Source organism: Rissa tridactyla, chromosome 1 (genome assembly GCF_028500815.1).
Source record: "Rissa tridactyla isolate bRisTri1 chromosome 1, bRisTri1.patW.cur.20221130, whole genome shotgun sequence".
Lineage (NCBI taxonomy): Eukaryota > Metazoa > Chordata > Aves > Charadriiformes > Laridae > Rissa > Rissa tridactyla.
Genome location: NC_071466.1, coordinates 95,117,766 through 95,143,766, shown reverse-complemented (window position 1 = coordinate 95,143,766; position 26,001 = coordinate 95,117,766). Strand labels below are relative to the sequence as shown.

The 26,001-nt window shown below is 40.6% G+C and overlaps 1 protein-coding gene across 1 annotated transcript in view; it reads right to left on the bottom strand.

Annotated features, from left to right (window-relative positions):
• Window positions 1-1,739: 1,739 nt before the first annotated feature.
• LANCL3 (LanC like family member 3) overlaps window positions 1,740-26,001 on the bottom strand; it is a 39,513-nt gene continuing 15,251 nt past the window's right edge. The window contains exons 2-5 of the mRNA XM_054208638.1: window positions 13,580-13,703; window positions 12,355-12,552; window positions 10,155-10,362; window positions 1,740-9,001 (exon numbers count right to left, since the gene is read on the bottom strand). Of these exons, the coding sequence (XP_054064613.1) occupies window positions 8,842-9,001; window positions 10,155-10,362; window positions 12,355-12,552; window positions 13,580-13,703 (690 nt within the window). The 3' untranslated portion in view covers window positions 1,740-8,841. The remainder of the gene's footprint in view (window positions 9,002-10,154; window positions 10,363-12,354; window positions 12,553-13,579; window positions 13,704-26,001) is intronic.

Genomic DNA, 26,001 nt, shown 5'->3' with positions numbered 1-26,001 from the left:
CTAGGGGGCGCCGCCACCGCCGCGCTCCCGCCCCGCCGCCGCCGCCCGGGAGGGAGCGGGGAAGGCGCCGGGGATGTAGGGGGGTGTCGGTCGGCGGGACCCGTCCGGCGGCGGCCCCTCCGGCTCGGGTGAGGCATGGAGCCGCTGGGGCTCGACCCCGGCGGGGCTGGGGCGTTCGTGGGGGAACGGTCCCCGGTAGCGCAGGGGGCACCGCCCCCCTCGTCACGTCGCCTGTGGCCATAAGATAAATAATTGAACGGCGGGAGGGGGCTTTCGGTGGAAACGTGGGGGTGCTCTTAGGTTCTATTTTTTTATTTTGTTTTTTTTAAGCCTTTCTCGGCAGGCTGGAGAAACAGCCTGAAAGGAAGAGGCAAGGGCAAAGCCCCGCATCTGGGAGAAAATCACGATAAAGGCTGAGGGACATCTGATAAGGGCAGAAAAAGAGCTGCGAGTCCTGGTAAGCCTCCCCTGATACACCTGGTTCAAAGACCTCCTCACCAGATTAATAAACCTGCTGGCAGAGTTGCCCTGTTACCACTCTGTCAGGTGGATCTCACCCTTGCTTGTCAGGCTTTTTTCTTCAGAGGTCCCTGGGATGACAAAAAAGCCCTGCTGTGACACCCGATGCTGGCCAGCAGCATTCTTCTGCCATCCCTGGGCCTTCCCCTTCAGCAGCAGGAGACAGAAGACCACCCCGTGCCTTTCTCCCTTGCCACCAGAGCTCTGGAGTCAGTCTGGACATGCACAAGGTCACCCTGGCAGTGTCACCGATGCCTGCGTGGGCGAGCAGCAAAAGGTCTAATAGCCTGAGGGCAAGAGAAGCCTTTGCAGTCTCTCTGCAACATCCTCAATCTGAGGACCTGGCAAGAAGCAAAGCTGCTGAGGTACCATGGCAGGTTGGCAGATGGTGCCTGTGTCCTGCACAGGGGGAGGCTCCAGCCACTGCCACTTCTCTCCTCCTCGCGGTGCAGGTGCTTTTGGTTGCTGCTCAGCTGGCTCCGATGCCTGCCCTGATAGATCATGTTCCTCCTTGCCTGTTCCCAGGTGACTGCAGATCTCCATGAGGAAGTTAGCTACAGACCAGAAACCTACCAGGAGCACAACAGGAAGGCAAGATGCAGTGTTTGAGATGCTATTAGCCTAGTAATGGGATTACACTAATGGCTACTTCTGCATGTCTGCTATTAATGCAACTTAGGTTGTCACCATGTTTATATAAAAAATGCCAGTATCCTTTTGTTTGGGCCATTTCTTGAACTGCTGCATTGGCAAACCTGAGCAAATGGGATTGCTCACCCACCCCTAGTTGAACTCAGCTCATGATGGCAAAGATGGAAACCTTGTTACAGGCGGGCGTAGGTGAATTTAATGCTCTAATGCCCTTTGCTGGGAATGGAGGGGGTCTTTCTAGAAAGAGAAGAGGCAGTGTGTATGGGGATTTAAACAGGCTGAAAATAAACAACTCAGTGTGAAACTTTAACCTACAGGCCAAAAGCAACCTGTCTTCTCTTACTTTGTGGGAAACTACCATGAGGTAGTTTTACCTAATCGCTATGTGCAGCCTGGATGTTTTATCTAATTCTAAGACGAATGATTTTACCTTTGATAACACAGTACCACTGAAAAGCTTTTGGAACCTTGAGTCATGACAGCTCCAGAAGGAAAAGTTGCCAGCACTACGGAAGATAAGTACAGAAATAAGCAGTCTGAAGCAAAATCATACTGTTCAAGGTTGGGCTTTTATTTAAGGCAAAATATAATCACAACTTTAATATTTATAATATGGATATACACAGAGTTTGTTCTGCCACTATGAAGCTTAGTATTATCACTGCTTTTAAAAAGCTATAAAATCTAGTTTCTATTGTAATCTACAATACAAAACTAATACAATAAACACATTCTGAAAGATCACAGTGTTTAAAACATTAGAAGAGCAGGGGTCCTGCTTTTAAACAATAAGGTGCATTTCTAAAGAATCAAATCAATCTTGATTCTAAGGGCCTGTACCATATTATGGCTGCGAATGGCTATTACACTGAGAAACCAATCTAGGGTGCAGCATGTACTCAAGAAATGAACACAAGATGTTGGAATATATTGAATAAATCAAGTGTCACCACACAAACTAGACATGAAATAATGCTATTTAAGTTCCCTGTACTTTTCCTTGGTATTGGCATTCATGTATATTGCAGAAATATTGAGGGAAAATGGGTATAAAACTGCTATCAAATAGGGCCCTGCATATGCAAATACCTGTGCTTTCCTCTTACTATACAAACAAGCCTTACTAATTCCGTGGGACTTGTGTAAAGGAAAGTTTGTAGGCTTGGGGTCCAGAATGATGTGGTTTTAGCCCCTGTTTCACATGTGTGGAAGGACCTAACCTTGCATGCTTGAAATCAAGCGGAGATTCACCACTGACATCAGCAGGTGGCACATCAGGCCCTTAACATGAGTGCAGGAGGCCAAATCGGTGCAAAATCAGACCATTGTTAGAGGAAATCTTTCTTCTCTCATGTGTGGTCCTGGTAATGAAGACAGCAGCAGAGTTCAATTTCTAGTCAACCAGCCTTTCTCTTCTATATGAAGTAAAAATAAATGTTTGAATAAGATTTGTTTTCTTTCACTATGGGATGTAATTGACTTCAGGACTTCTACATAAAATTTTCTGGGGAGTATGCATGTATAGTCATGCAGTGCTGTTGCTGAATATCACTGCATTATGAAGTATCTTTTATTCAAATATCATTATACCACTAGGCAAAATGAGTTTTTCATTAATTTTCTGCCATTTTAGTTGGTATTGCTGTACTTGACCTGAATGCCTCCACCTTCTCTTTGAGTCATGCAATGAACAAAGTTAAGGGACTCCCTTGTAAGTATTAAAAATAAATATGGCGTTATGTATTTTCAAGCAGATTGCTATTTATAAAGTGACTGTTTTCACAGCATGATGTAAAATTTTAAATATACAGGGTACAGAACCAACAGTGACACCAGTGACAGTACAAGTTAGTCAGGAGGTTTAATAACTCAATGGCAGGTCGAAAAGTTGGTGCATGTTGGCTTCTGGGATCTATTATTTTAAACTGCCTAGGTATTGATAGTGTACGCTACTTCTATTCCATTAAATTACAGGAGTAGGCAGTAGGTTCAGCTACAGGCAACTCTTTCACAGGCAGGCTTTTTTCAGCATATGATGACTTTGCTATAATGGCAATGAAGCGCTGTTCAAGGCAGCTAAAACCTGTACAGTGCGCACCGTGCCACTATCTGTGCAATGAAGCAAACTGTGCTCTCTTGGAAAATGCCTATTCACATCCCTAAATTGCTGTATTGTTTTGTGGGCCCTGAGCATTTTTGGCTTATGGCTTTGAAGTACGTTGTTTCCTCAGTAATGTGATTTTTTGGTCATTTTCTTAGTTCTTAGCTTTCTGCTGCTTGCTACTTAGTCCAGGACATATTTCTATAAACTGAAATGTCTTCTCAGAGCAATCCAGTCTGTGCTGTTAGCCAGCAATTGCTCATCGGTGTAGTTCTTCAAAGGAAGATTACTCTTTAAAATCTACAGGGCAATTCTTATTCCTGATACACTAATCTTCCTACAGATCAGAATATGCACTCATGCCAGTGAATATTCAAGGTATGTAGGAGAAGATTACTGCACCTGAGATTTACTTGGCAAACCTCAGAGATGCACTCTGTCCATGGATCTTATAGGTGCGAGTAACAAGGCTATGCATGTAGTGCATGCATACACTAAAATAGGTCACTGTTTGCATAAAACATGCAGTATGCTATATGCAGATGCTATAACTGTATATGCAGATAATGATGTCAAGTACAAAAATTTGACTGCTTACGAAAGTTTCCATTTGCACATATTGCACCTGTGTGTTTCTGAACACATCCGATAGATACCTCCATTTTGTTTTTTCCACGGTAATTTAAAAACTGATCAGTATTCTTATCGTAATCTCTACATGTCCATACAATTATTATTAGAACATCAAATTGGCATTATTTAATTTCACAGAGTTGCAAAAAGGGTGACCACTTTACTTGCATTCGTTTGTGCTATTTCCCAGAACTATTTAAACATGTATTTTGGGATGTTTAGCCATTTCACTTGGTTTTGATTGTCTTAATAGAATCGAGATACGAAAGAAGTTAACATGCTCCCTGGAAAGTCTCTCTCTTGTTTTATTTAATGATGTAAAACATCAGTGACAGACGTTACACGTTATAATGATTTTTCCTTAGCAGGTGGGAAACGGCAGAGCGAGTGAGAGGAGACCATCTGGGAGCATAAAATAATGTAATGCAAATAAGTGGAACACCCCTCTTAAGCAAAATTAATCAATCTTATTTTCAAGAACAAAAGACCTGGGCTGCTTCTTCAGCCTTCTGAAGTTATGCATAGGTTGGGAAAGAAAGGCAGGGAAACTGAAAGAAACAACAATGCAAACAAAGCAGATATTGAAAGCAGTGGCGCAAAAAGAGTATGTTGTTATGCTGAGGAGTTGTGAGTAGCAGGAAAAAATTAAGATATATTTGTTAGAACTGTACTGTCGATTAGACTTATTGCATCTGGCTCCATGAATCCTGAAATCACTAAATCTGGATGTTACAGATCTAGTTTCCCTTAAAATTATTCCATGACAGTAATCTAAGGATGACCTACCAAAAGTCATGACTAGTATATATAGCTCCTTATACTGATATGTAATCTACAGCTTTACTCACAAACTGCACAGTATCTCACAAACTGCGTGACAGTAATCTAAGGATGACCTACCAAAAGTCATGACTAGTATATATAGCTCCTTACGCTGATATGTAATCTACAGCTTTACTCACAAACTGCACCACACAAACACAGGTACATCACAAATTAGCACCAATATCCACACAGCGCATCCTCTTTGCTTTAACAGCATAATCAGAAAGACTTGTATCACTTAAATTCCTATTGCCTACACTTTAAAAACTAAACACAGTCAAGAAACTAATGTGCAAACGTGACGTAGTAACTTGTGGTTTACACTTTGAAAGAGGCTTCTCAAGATTCTGGTAACACAGTCTTTTGTTCCGTCACATGGCAGAATCTGTTCAGGAATACACTTTTTCAGTCTATTAGGGCCCAATTCGGGAGCAGGAAGAGACAGCATCCCACTGAGAATGTCTAGCAAAGGTCGCGTGATTGATTTCTTGAAGCAGTAAAGAGGGAACACAAAGGACCTTATTTTTTTATTACACTGAAAAGTTCTGACGGCTCCGCTCAGGTTACTTTCCTGTCAATGTCTTAAAAGCAATAAATAAAGGTTGCAACAGCATGTATGTAACAGCATATATAGTACAAAGGAAAAAAAGCAGACAGACAATTAAGAGGAGGAAAAAGATGAAAAGATCCTGCTCGTTTCATCACTGGCATTTTCAGAAGAGCCCTGGGGTATATGTACACTGTGTTCAGAAGCTGTGACTACAGCACCTTAACCCAGCTGGGTCAGGTAAGAAAAGCCACAAACCTCTAAGAATGAGCTCAAACTGCCGTGTCTGATGAAACAGATGAATAATTACGTTCCAAGATTTTACAAGATGTATCCCATGAGACTGGATGTTTAAGTTCCTCTTACTGATCTTAAGTGTCAGTACACAGACTCGCTGAAGTCAGTGCTGAACTCGCCTAACTTGCAGGGAGATGTTCGGGACCTAGTTTTTGAAAACTGGGTGGCTGCATGGGTTTTCTCACTGTTGAATGGACTAACTCTTAGTCAAATAATGATTTTCTTCCTCACAGGATTAGCGTCAAATGAAGCCAAACACATGGCTTCATGTGTGGAGGAGGGTTGCGGAGACAGAAGATCTGTTTTGCGGCTGCTGTTGAACACAACACAGAGCAGACCAGAGTCTCCTCCGAACACAAATCAGAAGGAATTAATTCTGCAAAGAGACACAGAGTGAAAACCACTAGAAAACTGTCACTGCTTTCTTAATGTATATTTCCTGGCATCTGTGAAGAATTACATTAAAGATAAATGCAAACATGACCATTCGAAGTTAAGCATAATAAAATGGAGTGATTTTATCTACTGCAATTATGGTAAATTGTAACATATATGTGGTACATGTCACAGTATCAGCATTCATGACTTGGTCAGGATCTAACTGACTGCATTAATTTATTGTGCTCTAGATTTATTGAGGTTTTGGCAAAGATTTTCTTCTTCAAGCATCTCCTGAGAAATAACTAACTGGAAACAATTAAACGTTGTGGCCCGCTGATAATTAAAAAGTAGGCACTGGGGAGAAAATTAAAAGGTTATGCTTACTATTCCAATATGCGTAGATTCTGTTAAGGCTTCAGCTTGGAGTTGTTTGGGTTTTTTTGACAGTGTAGTTATCAAAACACTAGGTGTTTTTGTTTTAATGTTTGCATCTCTAAATAAAAGGATTGGCAATAAATGTAGGATTGCAACAGCTTAAGCCTAGTTCATGGCAGAACCGATCTCTCTGTCTTACAATAAGGTAGAATACAGTTTCAGTAGCTACCTAAATGCTATGGCACAAATGTTGTTACTAGTGTGTTTTAGCTGAGTGGCGTTACCCTACAATAAAAATTGAGGCTGAAAAGCTACTGACCACAGGGAACAAGTGGATAGGCCAAGTTTTACCTTCCTTAAACATTTTCTTAAAAAGGTTCCAGTTATGAAATATATGAGCCACCTGCATTACAGGAAGCAACTAGATTTAAAACCCTAATGGACTTAGGATCTTCACTACTGACAATTGACTTCGCTCTGCTCTAACAGGAGCCTTTCAGCATGGCTGGGCAGAGCACGTGCATTTCTCCATTAACTTTTTGATTTAGCCTCACGTACAGACCTCCTTTTGAAATACATCATCCTACGCGTACACATCTCACTGCTCAGAGTAACAAAGTAAGTGATATTAATGGCTTTCTTAAAAGACCTTTTATCCCACAAATAATAAGCACGTAATGACTGCATATTGATTTTAACATTTCCATTCAGCAAAAAATCCCTACGTTCTTGACAAACTGATAGAGAAATACATTGCTTTAGTCACTAATGGAATATGGTTACTTCTGTGATTAAGTAATTAATTAGAGCTGCACAGTGCAAGGCAAAATAGCAGAAATCCTAATCTGCAGCTCATAACAATGCAAGCATCTCATTAAAATAACAGCGCCAAAAGTAGGAATGGGATTACTGTATTAAAATGCAGAAGGATTGCAAGACCTGGCTCCAACTTATAGCCTGATCAAGGCCCACTGAAATTAAATGGGAACTTTAATCCATTAGGCATTAAAAATAAAGAAATTGTAATCTCCTCCAGCTGAGAATGCAGGAAGAGAGACTGCATTGTTTGGCAGTGCATGTACGTCAGCTTTTTCACCCGAACTTCAATTTTTGACATACTGGTCATAACAAATTTTGACATACTGGGACATACTTCCCAATCTGTCTTTAAAGGTAATAGCATTACATTATTCGCATATAAATAAAAAGAAATAAATACTAAATATATTTAAAGTACAGATATTGATTTTATAGTTTTTTAAGTACAAATCTACATTGGCATTTTCTTTAGTTTTCAAGTACCGTGTCACATATATAATACATATAAAACAGCAACCTTAAGTGCTAGTGCAACTAGTGTTGAGCAACCCATCGATTTCTATAGCTACAAATCATTTGGGCATATACGTTATTTTGTTAACCAGGAAAAGAGGCAATTTTCAGTTTTGTTATCAGGTTTTTCTTAAGATCAGTATGCCATCCAAGGTTTGCATTCAGTTTGCAGGGTTTGTCGTGAACAATTGATCAAGGAAATGGATTTTCCATTCTCAGAAATATGTATCTTATTGTTCAGAAATGCTGCTATAAGTAATTAATTTTTAAAGGAAGCTTTTGTATCACTGAACAATACTTATCTAGTAATGCTGTACCGTGAAGAAAGCATCTGCCTGCTGTATCTTTGCTACAGAATTTTTCGATCCAAGTCTTCTCCATGGCTCCACTCACCTTCCCTGTGACAGGGAAAGTATTGAGAAGAAGTGACACGGTTACAGTAAATCAGTGAGGAGACCAGCTCCTTGCCACAGACTGAGCTCTGAAAGGAAGGGTGAAATTCAGTTCTCATTTGCACACATGGGACCCCGCTAGCTGAAATGAACCTGAGAAACTGCAGGCTGAATACATAGCTATCTACATAACTATCATTATATGCATATGAAGGCGGTCCAAGATACGGGTATTTCTAATACATGTTACTAGAACCAGTAGATGTGGTTTACGTTAAAAATCCCAGATTTTGCCTTCGTGCAGTGCAGTGACATGTCTACGACACCCTCCCCAGTAAGCGCATCGCTGCATGAAGACCTGTTTTTGCAGGTCTCTTTTTAAAACCTACTGGGTGCATCACTGTTTCTTCTTTGTATGTCCTTGTAATTCTAGCTTGCCTTTTTTTTTTTTTCCTCCTGTGTAACCACCAAATTAAAAGTTTGATAATGCCCCTTTCTCTCTCACTTGAATAATTAGATTTTGCTTCTTATTACAGCTAAATATCTACCACATCAGATTCAATCACTTCCCCCCTTTTTTTTTTCACTGACCCATTTTTTTTGTTACCAGACACTTCCCTCCCCAAGCCCCAGTGTATGCTCTTTTTCACCTGACTCCCAGCTACATTAAGGCTAGCATTAGTGGTACCACTGGCTTGTTTTGTAAATAGCCTCTCTTGACAAATAAGTGAAACCGCAGGTGCCCTCTCCCATCGCCACCAGGATGTGGCCCTGGAGAATGTTACTCTCTAGACAAAGACACTGAAGAGAGGAAACTCGGCTTGGTTGGGTTGCAGCAAGTCAGTCAGGAAACACACAGTTCCCGAGAAACCTTCATACAGACTATATACACTTTCTAATGCCCGGGAACCAGCCTTAAATTCTTCTGTAAATAAGAACTCGGCAAACCTAAGAGGAAAAAAAAAAAAAGAGTTTGTTATTATTTGATGTCGCTCCAGTCCACTTACTTGTTGTTTGAAAGCATAATTTTAATAACATTCAACGATTAAAAAAATAATGAACATAATAATGTTCATTATTTAACCTTATCTGCAAATTTTACGCTATCCAATTTCCACATGACACTGAAGTCCATTAGATCTAGAAGAGACAAACCTTTGCAATATGTACGTGGGTTATGCTTCTTTAAGAGCTATGAACTTTTTCTGATTTCTGGATGACATATCATTAAACAAATGCTTTTTAAGAACTTGTACCTTGGTTATTATTTCAGCAGGATGTAAGCAATGTTTCACATCAATGCAACAAATTCTGTAATGCTGAAATAACTAGACAAATAAAATGTTCTCACTTCAAAGCAAACGGCTGAAAATAAGTCACCCTAATTACTCTAGCACTTCCCCTCATTATTCTGTGCTGTAAGGAAAACAGTAACAAACATTGAATATTATATTTTTAAACATGTACAGTAAATTACAGAAATATAGTTAAAGATAATTGCAGCACTGTGACAGAATTTCCAGTGGGCTGTACCTGCTTGCATCAGGACAAAATGGAATTAACCCCAGTAATGAAAATGAACAGCACAATGTCAAACTGGCTAAAGGTGGGAATGATAAATTAAAAAAATGTAAAATAACAGCAAAGCAGGTTCTATACTCATTTTCCACTTGTAGTGGTAAGGGATAGCATTAAATGCTGTGAAAACCAGAACGAATCACATTTTACTCTGCTCCTGGACTCGGGTATGCAACTTGTCTGGTTTCTGACCTCATATCAGGACGAGACCCCGATGTGCCCCGTTCCTCCCCATCCGCCCCAGCTCCCTGCAAAGGAGCACAGGCTCGTGGGCAGGGAGGGAGGGAGGGAGGCCGGGAGAACCCGATGCTTCTCCTGACGCAGGCAGCCTGGAAGCAGGAAAGCAGGATGGCAAGGCTCCCCGCAGAGCGTGCCTGGCCCACAACTCACAGGTAGGACTGCACCTGAGGCTCGAACACTCAGGCTACATCTGAGGGTGGTGGTCACAGACTCTGAGAAGCTTTATAAATCCTCCTGAAACTTTCCAGTATTACCCTGAATACAGAAAGATAGGAATGCTAACCTTTGTGCCCTGTATATGTATTTTGAGTTTCCAGTGAGCCTATACAGCAGCAGGAACACATAAGCACTACCAGCCACTCCATGGCATATTCCAGGTCCCTTCTTCAACAGGCCTTTCCGCCAAGTTAGCTCCCCGCAGCGGATACAAGTGTCCAGATACTGAGGCTTCTTGGAAACTAGGTAAGCTTTGGCGAACAGATATGCAATGCCTAGGAAAATAGCAGTGAGATTGTCTTTTGTCATAAGTAGGCCATAGAACACATAAGAAAATAAAGACTAATACACTAAAAAACTGCAGTCTCATGCTCTACATGTGTCAGTGTTACTTTTCTATGCGCTACATATGGAGGGGAGAGTAGCTGGTATGCTAAAAAGCATACGGTAAGATGTACTTATCCACTCCCTGTGACAACACCACTTCAAGTCTTTTCAATACATTACTGAATTCCAGAGTTTACTCTAACATCTCTAAAATTTCCAGTCCTTCGGCAATTTAAAACGGTAGTCACACTTTTTGCCTTTAAAACAGTAAGCTCTTGGCACTGTCTTCTATTGGTTTCAAATCCCCATTCACCTCACCTATTTACACTGAGAGAAACACAAGGATGGGCAAGATAATTTCTTACACTGGCAACAGATACAATTTCTTACTGAATGAGAAAAAGAAACTTGCTTTTTTTTTTTCAATGGGGTCCATTCCGCTTTATTCATTATAAACTGTTAGGCATACTAATTTCTGTTAAAAAAAAAGAAGCTATTTGGCTTATTTTTAGAGGGGATTCAAATAAGTTAATCATAATCTTTAACAGAGCACTACACAGCTCAGTTCATGGTAACCCTAAAGGAATGCATATGACACGTAACCAAATCAAGAGCCTAAGGAAATGTTTAGAATAGCTCACTTGTGGTCTGAATATAATATACACTGAAGTAGCTGAAAAGTGTTCTTGTAAGCTACGTGTGTGTTATTACCCAAGAACAGTGACGGGATACAGGATTTTCTGGGGAAGAACAATAGCAATTAATGAAATTGCATGTCTCTACATGTCTCCTAAAGTAACTTCTTTACACCCTTTGGGATTTTGTCACTTTGGTTGAGTCTCACTGCATATGTCTCCACTAAGAGTTAAACCCAAGTCAAAGGCCACTCTCAAGATACTGAAACAAAAAGGGCATCTTCCCTGCTGGTTTGATCACTAGGCCAGCCATGCTGCAGAAGTAATTTTTCCCTCTTACAAATAAAAAAGGTTGGTGAGCAAAAGCTGTTTTCACTTCACTTCATTAGAGTGCGAGAGCAAGAAGCTTCTTCCTTAATGGTACCAACAAAAAGACAATGCGTCAACAGAAAGCACATTTAAGGGTTGTTAATTATAATGCATTTTTTGTAATTTAAATAGAACACCTTTAAAAGCAATGCCTCAATGGTCATGGACATTCTTTAATGAAAGTAAGCTTTTCTGTAACCTTCTAGGTTCATGTTACCAAGCCAGTATGACTCATTAGCAATAAAATTCCGCCTGGGGGTAAAAAAGCAATTTCAATATACAGCATTACTTGCCAGAATTGCTAAGGTACAGGATTAGATTCTGAACTGACAGACATCAGCCCTACCTCATGAACACAAACTAAGGATTGATTCTCTTTTTCTCTGAAAAGCAGTTTAATATCAGTGACTTTTAGAAAAAAGGCCTCTTGCTAGTACAAACTCCCCTTCACATGAAAATACGTTCATCAAATTCATGCATCATCCACATAATAAGTGCAGCCTAAACTTCGATTCTGATGAGGCGGAAAAAGCTATTCTGAAAGGCCTTCCCAAAACTCACAGATGTGTCTGTATCTGTGTTCTTTTGCATACTATTTCTGTGTGCAGCCATACGCTCTTTTGACTCAGCTGTACCATTCTTTGAGGTCTTGTCACGAACGGGAGCAAGAGCGGCAAACATACAGTTCGGGATCACCAAAATTCTTTCAGCTGTGATCACCTATCCTTTTAAGGCAGAAAATACACCTATCCTTCCAGCTGCTTCAGCAATAAATAAAGCACACTTAACTGGAAGAAAAAGCCTAAATAGTTTGCCTGCATCTCATAAAACGTCAAAATCGGTCAAATTTAACCTGAGATTATATTCTATATGGAATCACCTAACATGGAAAAGCAACGTGAATGTGGCTATTCATAGCATCAATGGGAAAAGAACCTGGAGCTCCATGACACCAGTGGACAAGCTCATTCTCCCGCTCAATTGTCTCTCCCAGCTCAGGAGGCCAGTTGCTGTTCTGTTCTTGGTCCATAAGAAAATCAACGCTCTGCCACAAAAGCTCCTGATCTGCTGGCTGCAGGTACTCATAATAGGAAAGCAACATCTGAAGAATTGATGAAAGCCCATGTGCTGCACCTGTAAAGAACAGAAACAGTCAAATTAGAGGGTAGGTTTAGGTCCTACCTCCACCTCATGGCAACTTTCCCTTGGGACTGATTTCCTTGTCAAGTGCATGGCTCTTCCATCTTCTTTACACACATTACAACGGTGTGTGGAATAAAAGCTTTCTAGGCGCATGGCACTATGATTTGCTACTACTTTTGTCATTTCCAGTTCCCCGAGCTATGCAAAAATACGTATGAATTTTTTCTGTATTTACTCTGGTATGACTGAAACTCAGTGTGTGAAGTTAAACTGAACCTCAACTGATACTGTTGCAAGACGTTATACTTCTTGACGCACTCCTGAATCTGGACCATCATTCTGATGTCTTTCTTGAACTCAAACTGAAACTGGACCATAAATGGTATTCCCAGTTACTGATTGACCGTATCAGCCAACTAAAACCTGTGCAAGAACTGTCTGTACCTGCCAGCATCTGCGGAGCGGCACCACTCGGTGACTTCTCCCTCTGCTCCCCTGCCAGAGAACTCACCAACATCTGCAAACCAATCTCACACTTTCTGCGGTGTGATGTCATGCCTTGAGAACCCCACTATCACCATATGCTTGAGTTGCACCGCCATGGCCAAAAACGCCCTGCAAGTCCCTGCGTGGCAACAGCAGCTTACAAATAACATCCCCTGACAGTCCTCTCTGGGAACCTTCTCCGCACAGGCATGGGCACCACACCTCTCGCTGCCTCCATCTGTCAAGGGCAGATTTAGCAGGGCAGAAAGGAGAAGAGGGAACGAAGCTGCTGCGTGCTGCTCCCCTCGTGCAGCACAGGCACCTCCTGCGCTCCGCAGGGAGAGGCAGCATCAGCCCTTCCCTCAGTTCCAGCTCCTCAGTCCCACTCTGCAGTTTTAGGAGGTTGGATGGTCCCACCTCAGTCAGGGGAAGCCCCACACTGTACTTTTTCTATATTTTCTTTCTGAAGTGTCTGCTGGCTCAGCATCCACACACAGCACCACTTTCAAAGTACTCGGTGTGTCCTACTCACCAAGATACTCCGTTCCATAGTAGGAATACATGAGTGGGCACGGTTTCCTCTTCTTCACTGCATACTGCTTTCCTGATTCTAGTATGGCCAGGCAAATTGATTTTATTTGTGCTGGGGTCAGCACCTAAACAGAAACATCAAAACAAACATCAAGTCTATTATAATGATTTTGGTTTTTTAGACATTTTCCAAGACTCTGCTTTTTTGCTGGTGCATTAGACAAAGTACTGCCTTTAATATTATGAGCATGCTGTAACGTACATCATTATTAAGAGTTCCTTATATAAACCAGTAAATTTACATAATCTTTCTCAAAAACAGAGCTTCATCCTGTCTCAGGGAAGTGAATGTCAAATCTTTAGCTGCACAGACAAGGCGAAAAGAGGCCCGCTAAGAGTTCCTGCCTTTCCTTCCCAGAGATCCATCAGTCTGATGGAAGCTGACAACAAGCATCAGGCAAGCTGCAGAACAACAGCCTCCAGACTGGAGGAAGAGATATTAGGAGACGACAAAGGAAAACTGACCTAGAGAAGAAGTAAATGTTACAGGCTTTATTGGGATATACTGAGCTAGACAGATTTTTCTCAGACAACATAAAAGAGGAAGGAAGGAAGAGGGTACTCAACTTTATTGAAAATCAATACTACATATGTGGGTTCAGAAACATCTTAGTAAAAGAATCGGGCCGCCTTACTTCAAGAAAATGTAAGAAAAATCAGATGCAAGACAGGTTTCTGTGAAGAGAGGCTGGCTATGTTTATGGGACTTTATCATCATGAACAGGTCAACACTGCCTTTAACGCAGCCTTAAGAAATGGTAAATGCCTTACTCTTTATGGTGCCAAAAGTAAATAAGATTGAAAAATCATGTATTTCTTCAGACATGAACTTTTCCAAGTTACTGACCTAAACCATTCAGTGAGGAATCAGTTTTACAGGTTTTAACTACAGCTCTAACACTATGCAGTTCACTGCAATCACCCACAATTTCCTCTGTGTCAGCCACATTACTGACCAATACCTGCGTCATTAAAATAACTTAGTTTAAGTAGCATTTTGGCTTTCGGGGGAAACCTGTATGGCAGCTGTACTTTGCAAAAATATGAACTTATGAAAAGAGAACTGAAAGAGAAAAAAGTCAAAATGAGGCAGAAAAAAGAAAAAGGCTGTAGAAATAGCCTTGACAAGATAAATAATAATCCTAAAATTAACTGGAATATCAAGATAATGTCTTTAAAATGCTTCTGAAGACATTTGGGTTTGCTGTAATTTGTATTATCATAGGATTTACAACTAATTCTTCAAGTTTAAAAAATACTGTTAGCATTAAGTATGGAGGCAACATCTGTTATAAAGTATATTCTCTTGACTGAAAACTAATGGCTGAAAAATCTTCTTTGTCTATCTTACCTTGCTCCCTGACAACAAGGCATTTTATTACAGCTGCTCCAAATGACTATGATATTTATGCAACCTGAAGAACAACTTACTTCTGATCTTGATTAATGTTCTTTCATGTTACTGCAGTAGAAGTAAATAAGCCATTAACATCTGGAGACTTCACTCATTTCCAGTCATATTTAAATGAATTGTTTTAGCTTCACTGAATTTAAAGAAGTGCTTTAAATCCTAAGCAAACGAGGAGATCAGAGACACGGTGAGACACACTGCATTTTCTCCAGAGCTCTCATTTTACCGTCTTGCAGTTTGGGACCTTGTCCTGCAAATCCTATACTTTGTAAATGGATTAGTAAGGTAACCCTTTAAAAATAAACGTGAAGGACAAGATCTCCTAGTTGTAATTCTGGAAGGCAAAGGCACACCGATTAGAAAAATCTTATCAGTTCATTTTCTGTATGTAATGGTTCCCTTACTTAATAAATGAACTGGCTTCCAATACAAACCATGTTTTGCTAGGCTTATTTTTATGTTCAGCCCATTTAATTTTTAAATTGAATTAATGACTATTTTAAAATGCCGACCGTGTATTTTAAATGGACTTAAACTTCTACCCAAATCTAGCCTTGCACAATGCTGCATAAAGGAGTATCAGCTAGCAAGAAATGCATTGTTCATCATTTTTTAATATAAAGTGAGTGTAAAAAGTCAAACACTTAAGCACTATGATTAGTGATTAATTATATACATAGTATAGACCCTTTTGGCTGGCATAATGAAATATGCTAATAAATATCACCTCCTTTTCAGAATGCAAAAAAAAAGCCCACGTGCAAAGCCAGGTGAAAAATGATTATTTAAAATCATGATTAGACTGGATGATAGGAATCAACCCATCCTGACCCACTTCCACCTTACCAAAGAAAATGGAAAAGAAAATAACCTGTACGTAATCTTCTCTCTGGCCACTCGGACTGACCTGTATGCTTAAGGCAGGTAGGAGATGGGTCCTAACTAATAGCTAAATAAGAAAATTTTTGTGATCACTCCAAATATCTCTTACCAAGTGCCTCAATCCACAGCCATCGTAGGGCTGCTGCCCGTTTTCCAAAACACTTAAATATAAAGGATTTGTATTTGCTTCTCATTCTAGGAAATGGTAGGCTGGAACAGAGACCCTCACATACCATCATTATGAGTGGTCTTCCAAAGGTAAAAATGATCAGAGATCACATTTAAGATCTCCATCGGCTTGCTACATTTTATTTCAACCAACTCTGTGTCAAAACCTCCTCAGATTTCTTTCACCTTGCCAAGAAATAAGATCTGTGGCTAGTCTCTCTATGCTCCCTCACAATATCCTTAATAAAACAGCTAAAAAACTTATGACAAAAACAACAATCATAGAACACATTAATCATAACCACAGAAGGTGTAGCTGTGGTTCTACGAAGTTCATTTTCATTTCAGTGTAGTCGCAATGCCTCCTTGCCCCTGGGAATTACTGAAGCAGTATGTTTAATTAGGGACAGCAAAGAAGTAGACTGATCATCCCAAAGGCTTTGAAAGGATAAATTGCATATTGATATCACATCCTCTGGTGAAAGCTGTCAGATGCTTTGATGAATAATAAAGTCAATATGAGAATACACTACCCAGAAAAAAATTTCATGCTTGAGATAGCTATGTTTTTTGAGAAACTTCTGGAATGTCCTTTAATATGAGCTGGCTACACAGTAGGTAAAAATATTCTTTATCATGTCAGTACTTAGTCAAAAGACTGCTGACAGCAAAAGATATATTGCTGGTAGTTTTATATTTCAGCTAACTTTTTGTATTTTTAAAGACACCCCAACCTATCCTATCACATTGGAAGTGTTCAGTTTAATCTCCTCACTGGACCGAAGTTTGGAATACATGCATTCCACATTTCCCCTGCAATTTCAGTATCAATTGGTTGGTGGAGTTCTTTATTTTCTGTTTTAAATCATTGTCCAGTGATGCTGTGTGCTGTTAAATAACTGTTCCACTCACATCGGTGCCAGCTGCATTCCCATATACCTTTTACTTTAAGCACAACACTTAAGCAGCACTATAATACTTAGTATTTGTACTACTGCCTGTGCCTCAGAGCCCTACTTATAGTAGAAGACCACTGTGACTGTTTCTAAAGTCTCTCCGTTTTTCTCTTGTGCCACTGCAGACAATGTGCCTTCTCCCATTAAGTCATTTCACAAATTTGTGAATTATTTAAGGCAGGTACTTTGTTCAGTAAATCCCTGTTAAAAGTCAGCAAGGCAGTGCTATGTCTACAGCAATCGCAGAACACCGGCTTTTTTTTGTTATTAGTGGTCTTTCTCAACCTGATTGTTTAGTTGGAAGCAAATAATTTCACAACTCCTTTTAATCTACTAAAACAGATTTTGTAATGTATTAGTTATGACAATGCTAGGCCCTAGAGATGTGTTTCAAAAACTGTAGACAGAAATCTTGGCCTTGAGGCAGAAAGAAACAAAACTAGTTTTTCTTTGCTTCTAATTACAGTAACATTTTCAGCACTTCATCGTTCCTCTAAATGTTTGCTACGAGGCCCCCTGGCTCATGATTTGCCTTTTGAAAACCACTGCTACATAAAACTGCATACTGTATAGAAGATATTTGAAGACTGTAAGCTTTCCATTCTTTTAAAAGATCTGTATTTATTTTCTTAGAGCTCTTTCCTGTATGTAAGTAACAGAAGGCATTACCGAATGCCAAATGTCATCTTTTTATAGATGCATCAGTACTTTTAGGAGGTAACAGCTACACTTACATTATTATGGAAAAAGCCGCCTTCTATGCAAGTAAAAAAAATTTAATATGCATCCAACCACATCAAATCTCTCTCTGTCGCACTTCTAAAAATCCATTTACATGAATTTGATCATAAGCTTTTTCTGATGCTGTAGAAAGTGTCAAAATAAGCTGAAAAATTGGGTCACTCTACAAATAACCTAACAGGAGTTTTGCCATTAGTCGCCTACGCTGGAAGCCCAGCAGAGGGAGCTTGTGAATTGGTTATAATACTCAAAAATGCTGTATAAAAAGGTGTACATGTCTGTGTTCAGCAGCACAGCTGACTCAAGCACAAAGATGCTGGAGCCAACTTGGTAATTTAATGATACCTTACTGCACTGCATGATATTTAAGTTCACTACTTAAGCTTGATCTTTTTCTATCAAAGACAGGGGCTGGGATTGTTCAGGGACCTCTCCATGCAGTCTCATGGCCAGTTTCTTTTTCTTTCAGCTGATGCTAACACCTGAAGCTACAGAAGAGTAGCAGGTACAAAGACAGAGGGGTCGGCCTCCCCCTAGTGATATTCCATTTTGACTGACATACCTCTCCTGCAGAGCAGTGGGAAACCCAGCTCCAGGTGCTGTCTGCTTTCCTTACGAGCAGTGTCAAGTACACCCTTCTTTTGAAAAAAAATACAAAAAATTCATTAAATGTCCTGAAAACTTTGTTCAAGGAATCAGATTAGTTCCTGAAATACTACTGATGCTGTTGATAATGCAGCATGTTTCATGCTGTAACAGCACCATGAATGGCACCTTTCTAGAGAGCATACTTTCCCAAATTTCTCATATTCATACAACTACATGACAGTGTGTGTAGACTCAGCCCAACTAGTAATATGATTATGTCAGTTCATTGGAAAACAGTACTTGACTGCAATCTTGAGTAAAACAGACCCACTACAGATCCCATTGGTATTGCTTGTTTGGTTTTTTTGTTGGTTTTTTTTGAGGCCTCGCAGTGTTCATGGCCAGGCTGGATGGTGCACTGAGCAACTTGGTCTAGTGGGAGGTGTCCCTGCCCATGGCAGGGGGGTTGGAACTACGTGATCTTTAAGGTTCCTTCCAACTCAAACCATTCTAGGATTCTTTCCCTCAGCAGCACGGAAATGGCAATGTCAGTCCTGTCCTGTTTCGTGGGTCACTAATCACGAGTCCAATCAGAAAATGAAGGCTGCATTTATTCCTGATGAATCAGATTACTGGTAAAGAACACAATCCAGCACTTTTGTTATTGCTAACTGAGTACAAAATTTCCACAGGTCTCACTTGCCAGGGCTGCGTAGCACTAAAACCCATCAAATTCTGTTGTTAAACCTGTCCTTCAGAATGGGGAAAAATTTCAGACACGGCCACAAATGAAGTGTTCCAGAAAAGGATGGAGCACAACTGTTACCATAGCTAGGAGGCTGGCTGAGAGCAGCTGGTGCTGCTGCTACACAGTCGGTCAAGACCAGGTCATATGAGGAGAGGCTGAGGGAGCTGGGCATGTTTAGTCTGGAGGAGACTGAGGGGAGACCTCATTGCCCTCTACAACTACCTGAAAGGAGGTTGGAGAGAGGTGGGTGTTGGTCTCTTCTCCCAAGTAAATAATGACAGGACCAGAGGAAATGGTCTGAAGCTGCAGCAGGGGAGGTTTAGATTAGACATTAGGAAGAATTACTTTACTGAAAGAGTGGTCAGGCACTGGAACAGCCTGCCCAGGGAGGTGGTTGAGTCACCATCCCTAGAGGTATTTAAGAAACGTCTAGATGTGGCACTTCAGGGCGTGCTCTAGTGGCACAGATTGTAGGTTGTTTGGTTGGACTCGATGATCTTAAGGGTCCTTTCCAACCATGAAGATTCTGTGATTCTGTGAAATACAATGAGCACCTCCACTCATTGTGTCTCAACTTGAACACTGGAGAGTTTCAAGGAAAAAACAGCAATCATCCTCTCTTTAAGCTTCCCCTATCCTGAGTCAATGAAGCGAGAGGTAAAACATGAGTGTCTCTGGTTACACTCTGTTCCTCTTTCCTATCTATCTTCCCCCCCAGTTAACGTCAGGGCCCAGCATCTCTCACTCAGCTGCAGCAGAGTCTGGCTGGATACAGCTATCTAGTTCTATTATGGTGGCTCTCCTAGGTCTTAGGAAGGAAACAAGAGGTCCCTGTCACCCTCTTTATCTCAAGAAAGTGGGGAAGCACAACCACTCGCTCTCTGCTGCTGGAGAACTGAAGTACGAAGAACGTCAAGGAACAGATCTAAGAACAGAGCTGTTCAGATAACCAACATGATTGAGGAGGTATTGGTCTGCCTCTTGAGAGCTTATGTGAGGTTCAGCCGAAAGTGGCTGGCGAACAGCAAAAACAGCAGAGAATTGCTCAGGAGGACAGGTCCCATCACAGAAGAAGTGAGGTACCCCCGGATGCACTCCTGTGTTACGGCTCTCAAATGACAGCTGTCTGCACCCCAGCTGCATGTTCTCTTGTGCCTAGTAGAGCGTAGACTTACCAGAGAGAGCCAACAATTTAATTTCAAGCATCTCTCCCTAGAATTGCACCCAAATTCAAGAGCATGAATTGAAAAGCATGTTTAAAAACAGTAAAAATACGATTTGCAAATTAACTTGGAAACAAACCCAGCGTTGCTTGGAGAGGCTTGTTTCTACATAGCAGAATTCTACCCCAACTTTTTTCAACAAACAAGTAAAATTCTTTTTTCCTATTATTATTATTATTGACCATTCTCATAACACACAGCTGAGCCATTCTGGGGACACAGACCCTGGGAACTGGCCAAAATGGAAGTATCGGTGATCACCTTTCTGTGATCCAAATCCTTGTTTGGAGCTCCTGTGTGTCAAGCACTCTTCCAGCAGGCAATGGAGCAGTTTATGACAGCTGCAAATGGGTCAGTGTTTAGTGCTGCACAGATACCGATAGGAGGATACCAGGTAGGAGGAAGATTATTCATGTAAAAACTCCTTCATCAGTGGGAAATCCTTTGACTCTGTTTAGTCTCAGCCAGAAATTACATCAGTACACGAGCCTTGTAGTTAGCTTATGCCAAAACTGCAGCACGGAGCTGTGATTTCCTGATGGGAGATCTATCCTTCTGCAGTCTAAATACATGACCCTGACAATTCTGCGTTATGGTGATAAACATCTTCCAAGCCGGGCACCTTGCACTGTGCTTTGAGTAACAGGCAGCCCAGTGCGTTGTAGCTGTGCTGCCCCAGGATCCCATCCCATTTTTTACAGTAGTAAGCAAGGAACATCTGCTCTGCCTGTGTATTTTGGATCAGCTTACTTCCCCTTAACAGTGGGTCTGCTGGTTCACTGGAAGTGAATCCATGCCTTCATCTGTTCCACAGGCATTTCTTGTTGTAGCAAAGCTGTCCCGCTGCTGGAACTGGTTGATGCATGCAACCTATGCAGAGGTATGAGAAGTAGTACCCATTCTTCCAGCTCCAGAGCAGCAGGAAACAGGATTCAGGAAACAGCCTTTGCAGAAGATAAAAACTTGTAACACGGGTGAGAGCGCCTCCCCAAACATTGCAGTAACCATGGCAGTGCCTTTAGTCTGAACTCAAAAATGATGCAAGTCCGGTTTAATTGGGCACACAATTTGCTGCCGGAAGCTTAGGTAGACTGCTCCTTGGAAAAATGAATTTGTTAGTGTTTGTACATATCTGCAGGTCAACATGAGATGGGCAGAACTTGATCTTGAGTCAGTCAGTAAAGGACAGTATTTTTCACAGGGAAGCTGACCTAGACTCAGAATTCTACAAATGAAAATGGCAACTGTATCTAGAAACCAAAGAAAGTTGATAAGCCTTATTTTAAGATGTCCTGAAGTTCTCCAGAAAGAAATGGACACTTCCATTCCTTTATTCTTTTATTTCATCTGGAAAGGAGGGCATTCAGCATCTAACAGGGCACTAGTCTAATAAAATGTAATGTGTTTACTTCTGAGGAATGTAGATGTGCTATGAGAAATGATCATGCTAGGACCTCTTAAGATTATGAACTGTACTCCTGCCAAGTTCATAAAGACATAGTTAATTTTGAAGGTGCCACTAAATATAGAAGTCAAATCAGGCACTGGAAAGCACTGTTGCAAAAGGTACGAGGAAACAAGGACATTTCTGGTTCATGTCCAAAATTTAAGCTCTGAGAAACTTAGTCTGGTTTTCTATGGGAAACTGATAAAGTTTCTTCAAACTGATGTTTGGTTCAGAAGACAAAGGGACAAGAGCGTTGTGTACACACCCGACTTCACAAAACCTTACTGCTTTAGTGATCTCTTCCGGTAGAGGCCATGTGCTTGGTGGCTGGCCAGCTCTTCTATTCCTTGCCTGGGCTGGGAGGCCAGATGGGTGCTACATGGCAAAAAGTGACACAAACCAGAGATGGGCTGGCGTCACTGGCCCTGGGAGAGAGGGAAAGGGCGTAAAGAGAGAGGGAGAGAGATGCAAAAGACTGAAAGAGCTCCTGGTCCCTGTAGGCTATGTTAACTAGCTGTGTCTGAAGACAATGGTCTACATCCAAATTCAGTGTACTAGCCTGGAGAAAAGAGTCAGCAGTTTGCATGTAGTGTATTTGGATGGTTAAATGTTTTTCTACCGCACCCTTCACTGAAGCATCTCTCTGACCAAATTACTGCACAGAGCCCATACGGTCGCACAACCTTTAATCAATTTCCAGCTTATCATAAGTACCATTTCACAGAATCACACAGAATCACAGAATGGAAGGGGTTGGAAGGGACCTTCAGAGATCATCTAGTCCAACCCCCCTGCCAAAGCACGTTCACTTAGAGCAGGCTGGACAGGAACGCATCCAGGTGGGTTTTGAGTATCTCCAGAAAAGGAGACTCCACAACCTCTCTGGGCAGCCTGTTCAGTGCTCCGTCACCCTCAAAATTGCTCCATTTTCATGCTGCAATTGTATATAACATTAAAGCTTCACTTGTTTCAGCAACAGTAATTATACTGTTCATGTGAAGTAGCAAAAAAAGACAAATAAAGCTAAAAGATCACACCGAAAGCAACTACGTAATGCAATAAATAAAAAGTATAGTATGGGGACAGAAAAAGATTGATTGCTAGTTCCTTGATAGTATCTCTAAGGATGTTCATAGTTCAATTCATCTTAAGTAATACCGTCATCTTAATCACTCAGAGTGATGGAAAAGGAAAAGCGCCTTTTCAGTCTCATGCAGTATTTAGGGTTTTTTTCGATTTGTCAAAGTCATTTCACCTACTAGATCATTCATACTGCTTTTAATATCAAAGTCCTCATTGACCTGAATGGGTCTTGACTTGGGGAGCGTTACTCCTGGCAAGTATTCTATAAGAAATGCTGGAAGTTTTACCAGTTGGCATAGTATCTAACATAGATGTAAAAATGGAGCAATTTCGTGACCCCCAGGAATGGAGTCCAATAAATCACTTAGTAACTAGGTCAATAAACTAGCGTTTCTATGTCATGTAATTATTCTTGTAAATTCCTGTTGCTCCATGTCTTGCCAGTAACACCATGGGGCTGGCTCACAGTCTCTTGAGACTGATAATCATTTTGTCTGAGGTAGTAGCCTTTAAAGACTGAGACTACAGGAATATCGCTTACTTGACAGAATAAAATGCTGACCTTGCTTGTGCAAGCTGAGTAGAGAAACTTAACTGATACACCTGAGCAAACATCTAACTCTTCAAGGATTGATCCCACTCTCATTTCAGTGAGTTTGGTGGGAAGCAACTAGCAGATGCATTCTCATTCATTGCTCTACACCAACGTGGAGTGCATGACTTATACCTCATACACCATAAAAATATTTGGGTTTTTTCATCACTTTTTCTTCAATTCAAGGCTGTGTACACTCTATGCCTGTACTGAATAAAGCTGCATTTATAAGCAATAGCTCTCCCTGTAACTCGGAAGAATTTTGCTTCATGTCAAAAAATATTCTTAAGGAGATTGTTTCTTGTGACGAGCTGGGCAATATACCATTTTCCATATTTAAATGAAAGAGGATTAAAAATTTTAGTCAAGGTATGAGTCATCCCTCCCTTGAAGCTAGAATTCCAAATAATGGTTTATATTTTGTGTTGAGGCAGAGCTTTACACTCTTGCTGTAAAGCTTCTTTCCTAATGCAAATACATTCTTTGAGGAACTAAAAATCTAGCAATAAAATGAAAGATTGCAGTTTATATACCCAACATTAAAATGTACTGGACAGAACTACCTGATCTCGCTTGATTTTCAGTTTAGCAGGAATTCATTTGCCTTTCAATCAAATGCTATGCTAGGTCACAGTTCACAGATGCATCTGTGAATGTAGGACGAAGGTCAAATTTCCACTGTTTTCCAGAGGGAAATTCTTTCTGTCAAGACTACAGGTTTGGGCCTAGAGTACACCTGTCAATAACATGTTATCAGTTTTCAACTAATCAAATATTACAATGTAAGCAATTGCACAGCCATTTACTTATAAATATGAAGTGGGTTGCTGGGTATCATAACTTATTTGCTCCTCCTTTTTTTTGGCTTCCTCAGTGTTTTGTTTAGCTTTGTTCACATGGCTGCAACTCACAAAATATGCCGGGCACATCTGAAACCCAGGAAGACAGAGACTTCATTCTATAAATTATTAAGCAGCCTTATGGGTTTTTCCTCTTCATGTTAAAGATACTGAATTTCTCATCCTTCATCATCATCCAGTCCTCTCATCTTCCCCATACAACAATTCCCAGTCTACTACCTCCAGTACCTTTAAGCTTTTTTTCCAAGTGTTCACACCTCCTCGCTCTATACAATGAGCATACTTCATTCACAGGCTTCGCGAACTAAATAAGAAAACAGATATGCCTCCTCAAAGACTCATGGCAGAAGCATCAGAACTCCAAAAAAAATGATGGGGGGAAAAGAGTAGCTGAGAGGAGAGGCTGAGGCAGAGCAACCATTTTGCACTCTTCTACCCAAACCCAAACACCATCTATTTCACTCATATCTCAGAAACGACCATACCAATTGCTAATGAATGCTGCCACAGAAAGTAGCATTTGGAAAACTATCCATAAAAGATTTTATAGCTAGTTACTGTGCTAAACTTGCAGAGATGAACTACAGAAGCATAGAAAAGCAAAATACTATTCTTCATCTGTTTCAAATTAAGGTTCAAGAAAGAGAACACGCTTACTGCCAGTGTTAGAGGCTCCCAATTGCAATGTTTTCAGTTGTGAGTTTTCTTCCCCATTTAAAACCAATAAAAGCTTGTTTTTACATATTAAGATGCTACATAGGGATGCACGGAATGCCCTGATAGTGGATGTATAATACACGCACAGTTGTAACAGTTCACTACCTTAGAGGAGTCCTTGACCTTCTCAAAGTCCTACACTCATGGAAGAGAAGGACCTAAACTACATGTGACAATTTGCATAGTGCTGTGAACGGTTCAGTGAAAATCTCTGCTTAGTGTATTGCAGCACTGCAGAAAGCAAACAAAAAATGTTAGGATGCATGAGAGCAATACTGAAATGGTTAGTAAAAAGCTACTTCAGCAGTTATTGCGTTGCTCTTTCTTCTGATATTTCTCCAGGTCTGTTTTTCCATTATCAAAATAAAACCAAATAAGAAAAAAATCAAGCAGAAACAGATATTTTAGAGATAAGTGAGAATTCTCCTGAGAAGTGAAGCTAAAAAGACTGCAACATTTATTTTCTGGACAGGAGGTAATTAATATGATAAGGAACACAAAAAGTTATTTTATCTTTCAATGTAAGAACAAAATAATAGCTTATGAAAAGCAGCACGTTTATAGACAAAATATCTCTCTGCTCACCCAAAACTCAAGTAAGCTAGGGAGTTTACTTCTGCGAAATTTAGCTGACTCCACTCGCACTGTGCAATTTTAGCAAACCAACTGAACCTCTCTACAATTAAAGTGAGAATTTTTTACAAAGATTCTTGGATTAACTGCCAGAAGCGCCCCACCACTCCAATTGAATTACATTAAAAGTCTTCAGAGCCTGTGCTGTTTAAATAAGTGTTTTATCACCTTTCAACTCATCAAACATTACAATGTAAGAATATGTTGCAAGGCCAAATCACACAATCAACTCCCAGAACTCAGCCCACCAGTTCTGGAAGAAATTTAAACCCTTGTGCTGCAGAGCATAAAGCCAGTCCTTAAAAAATGCG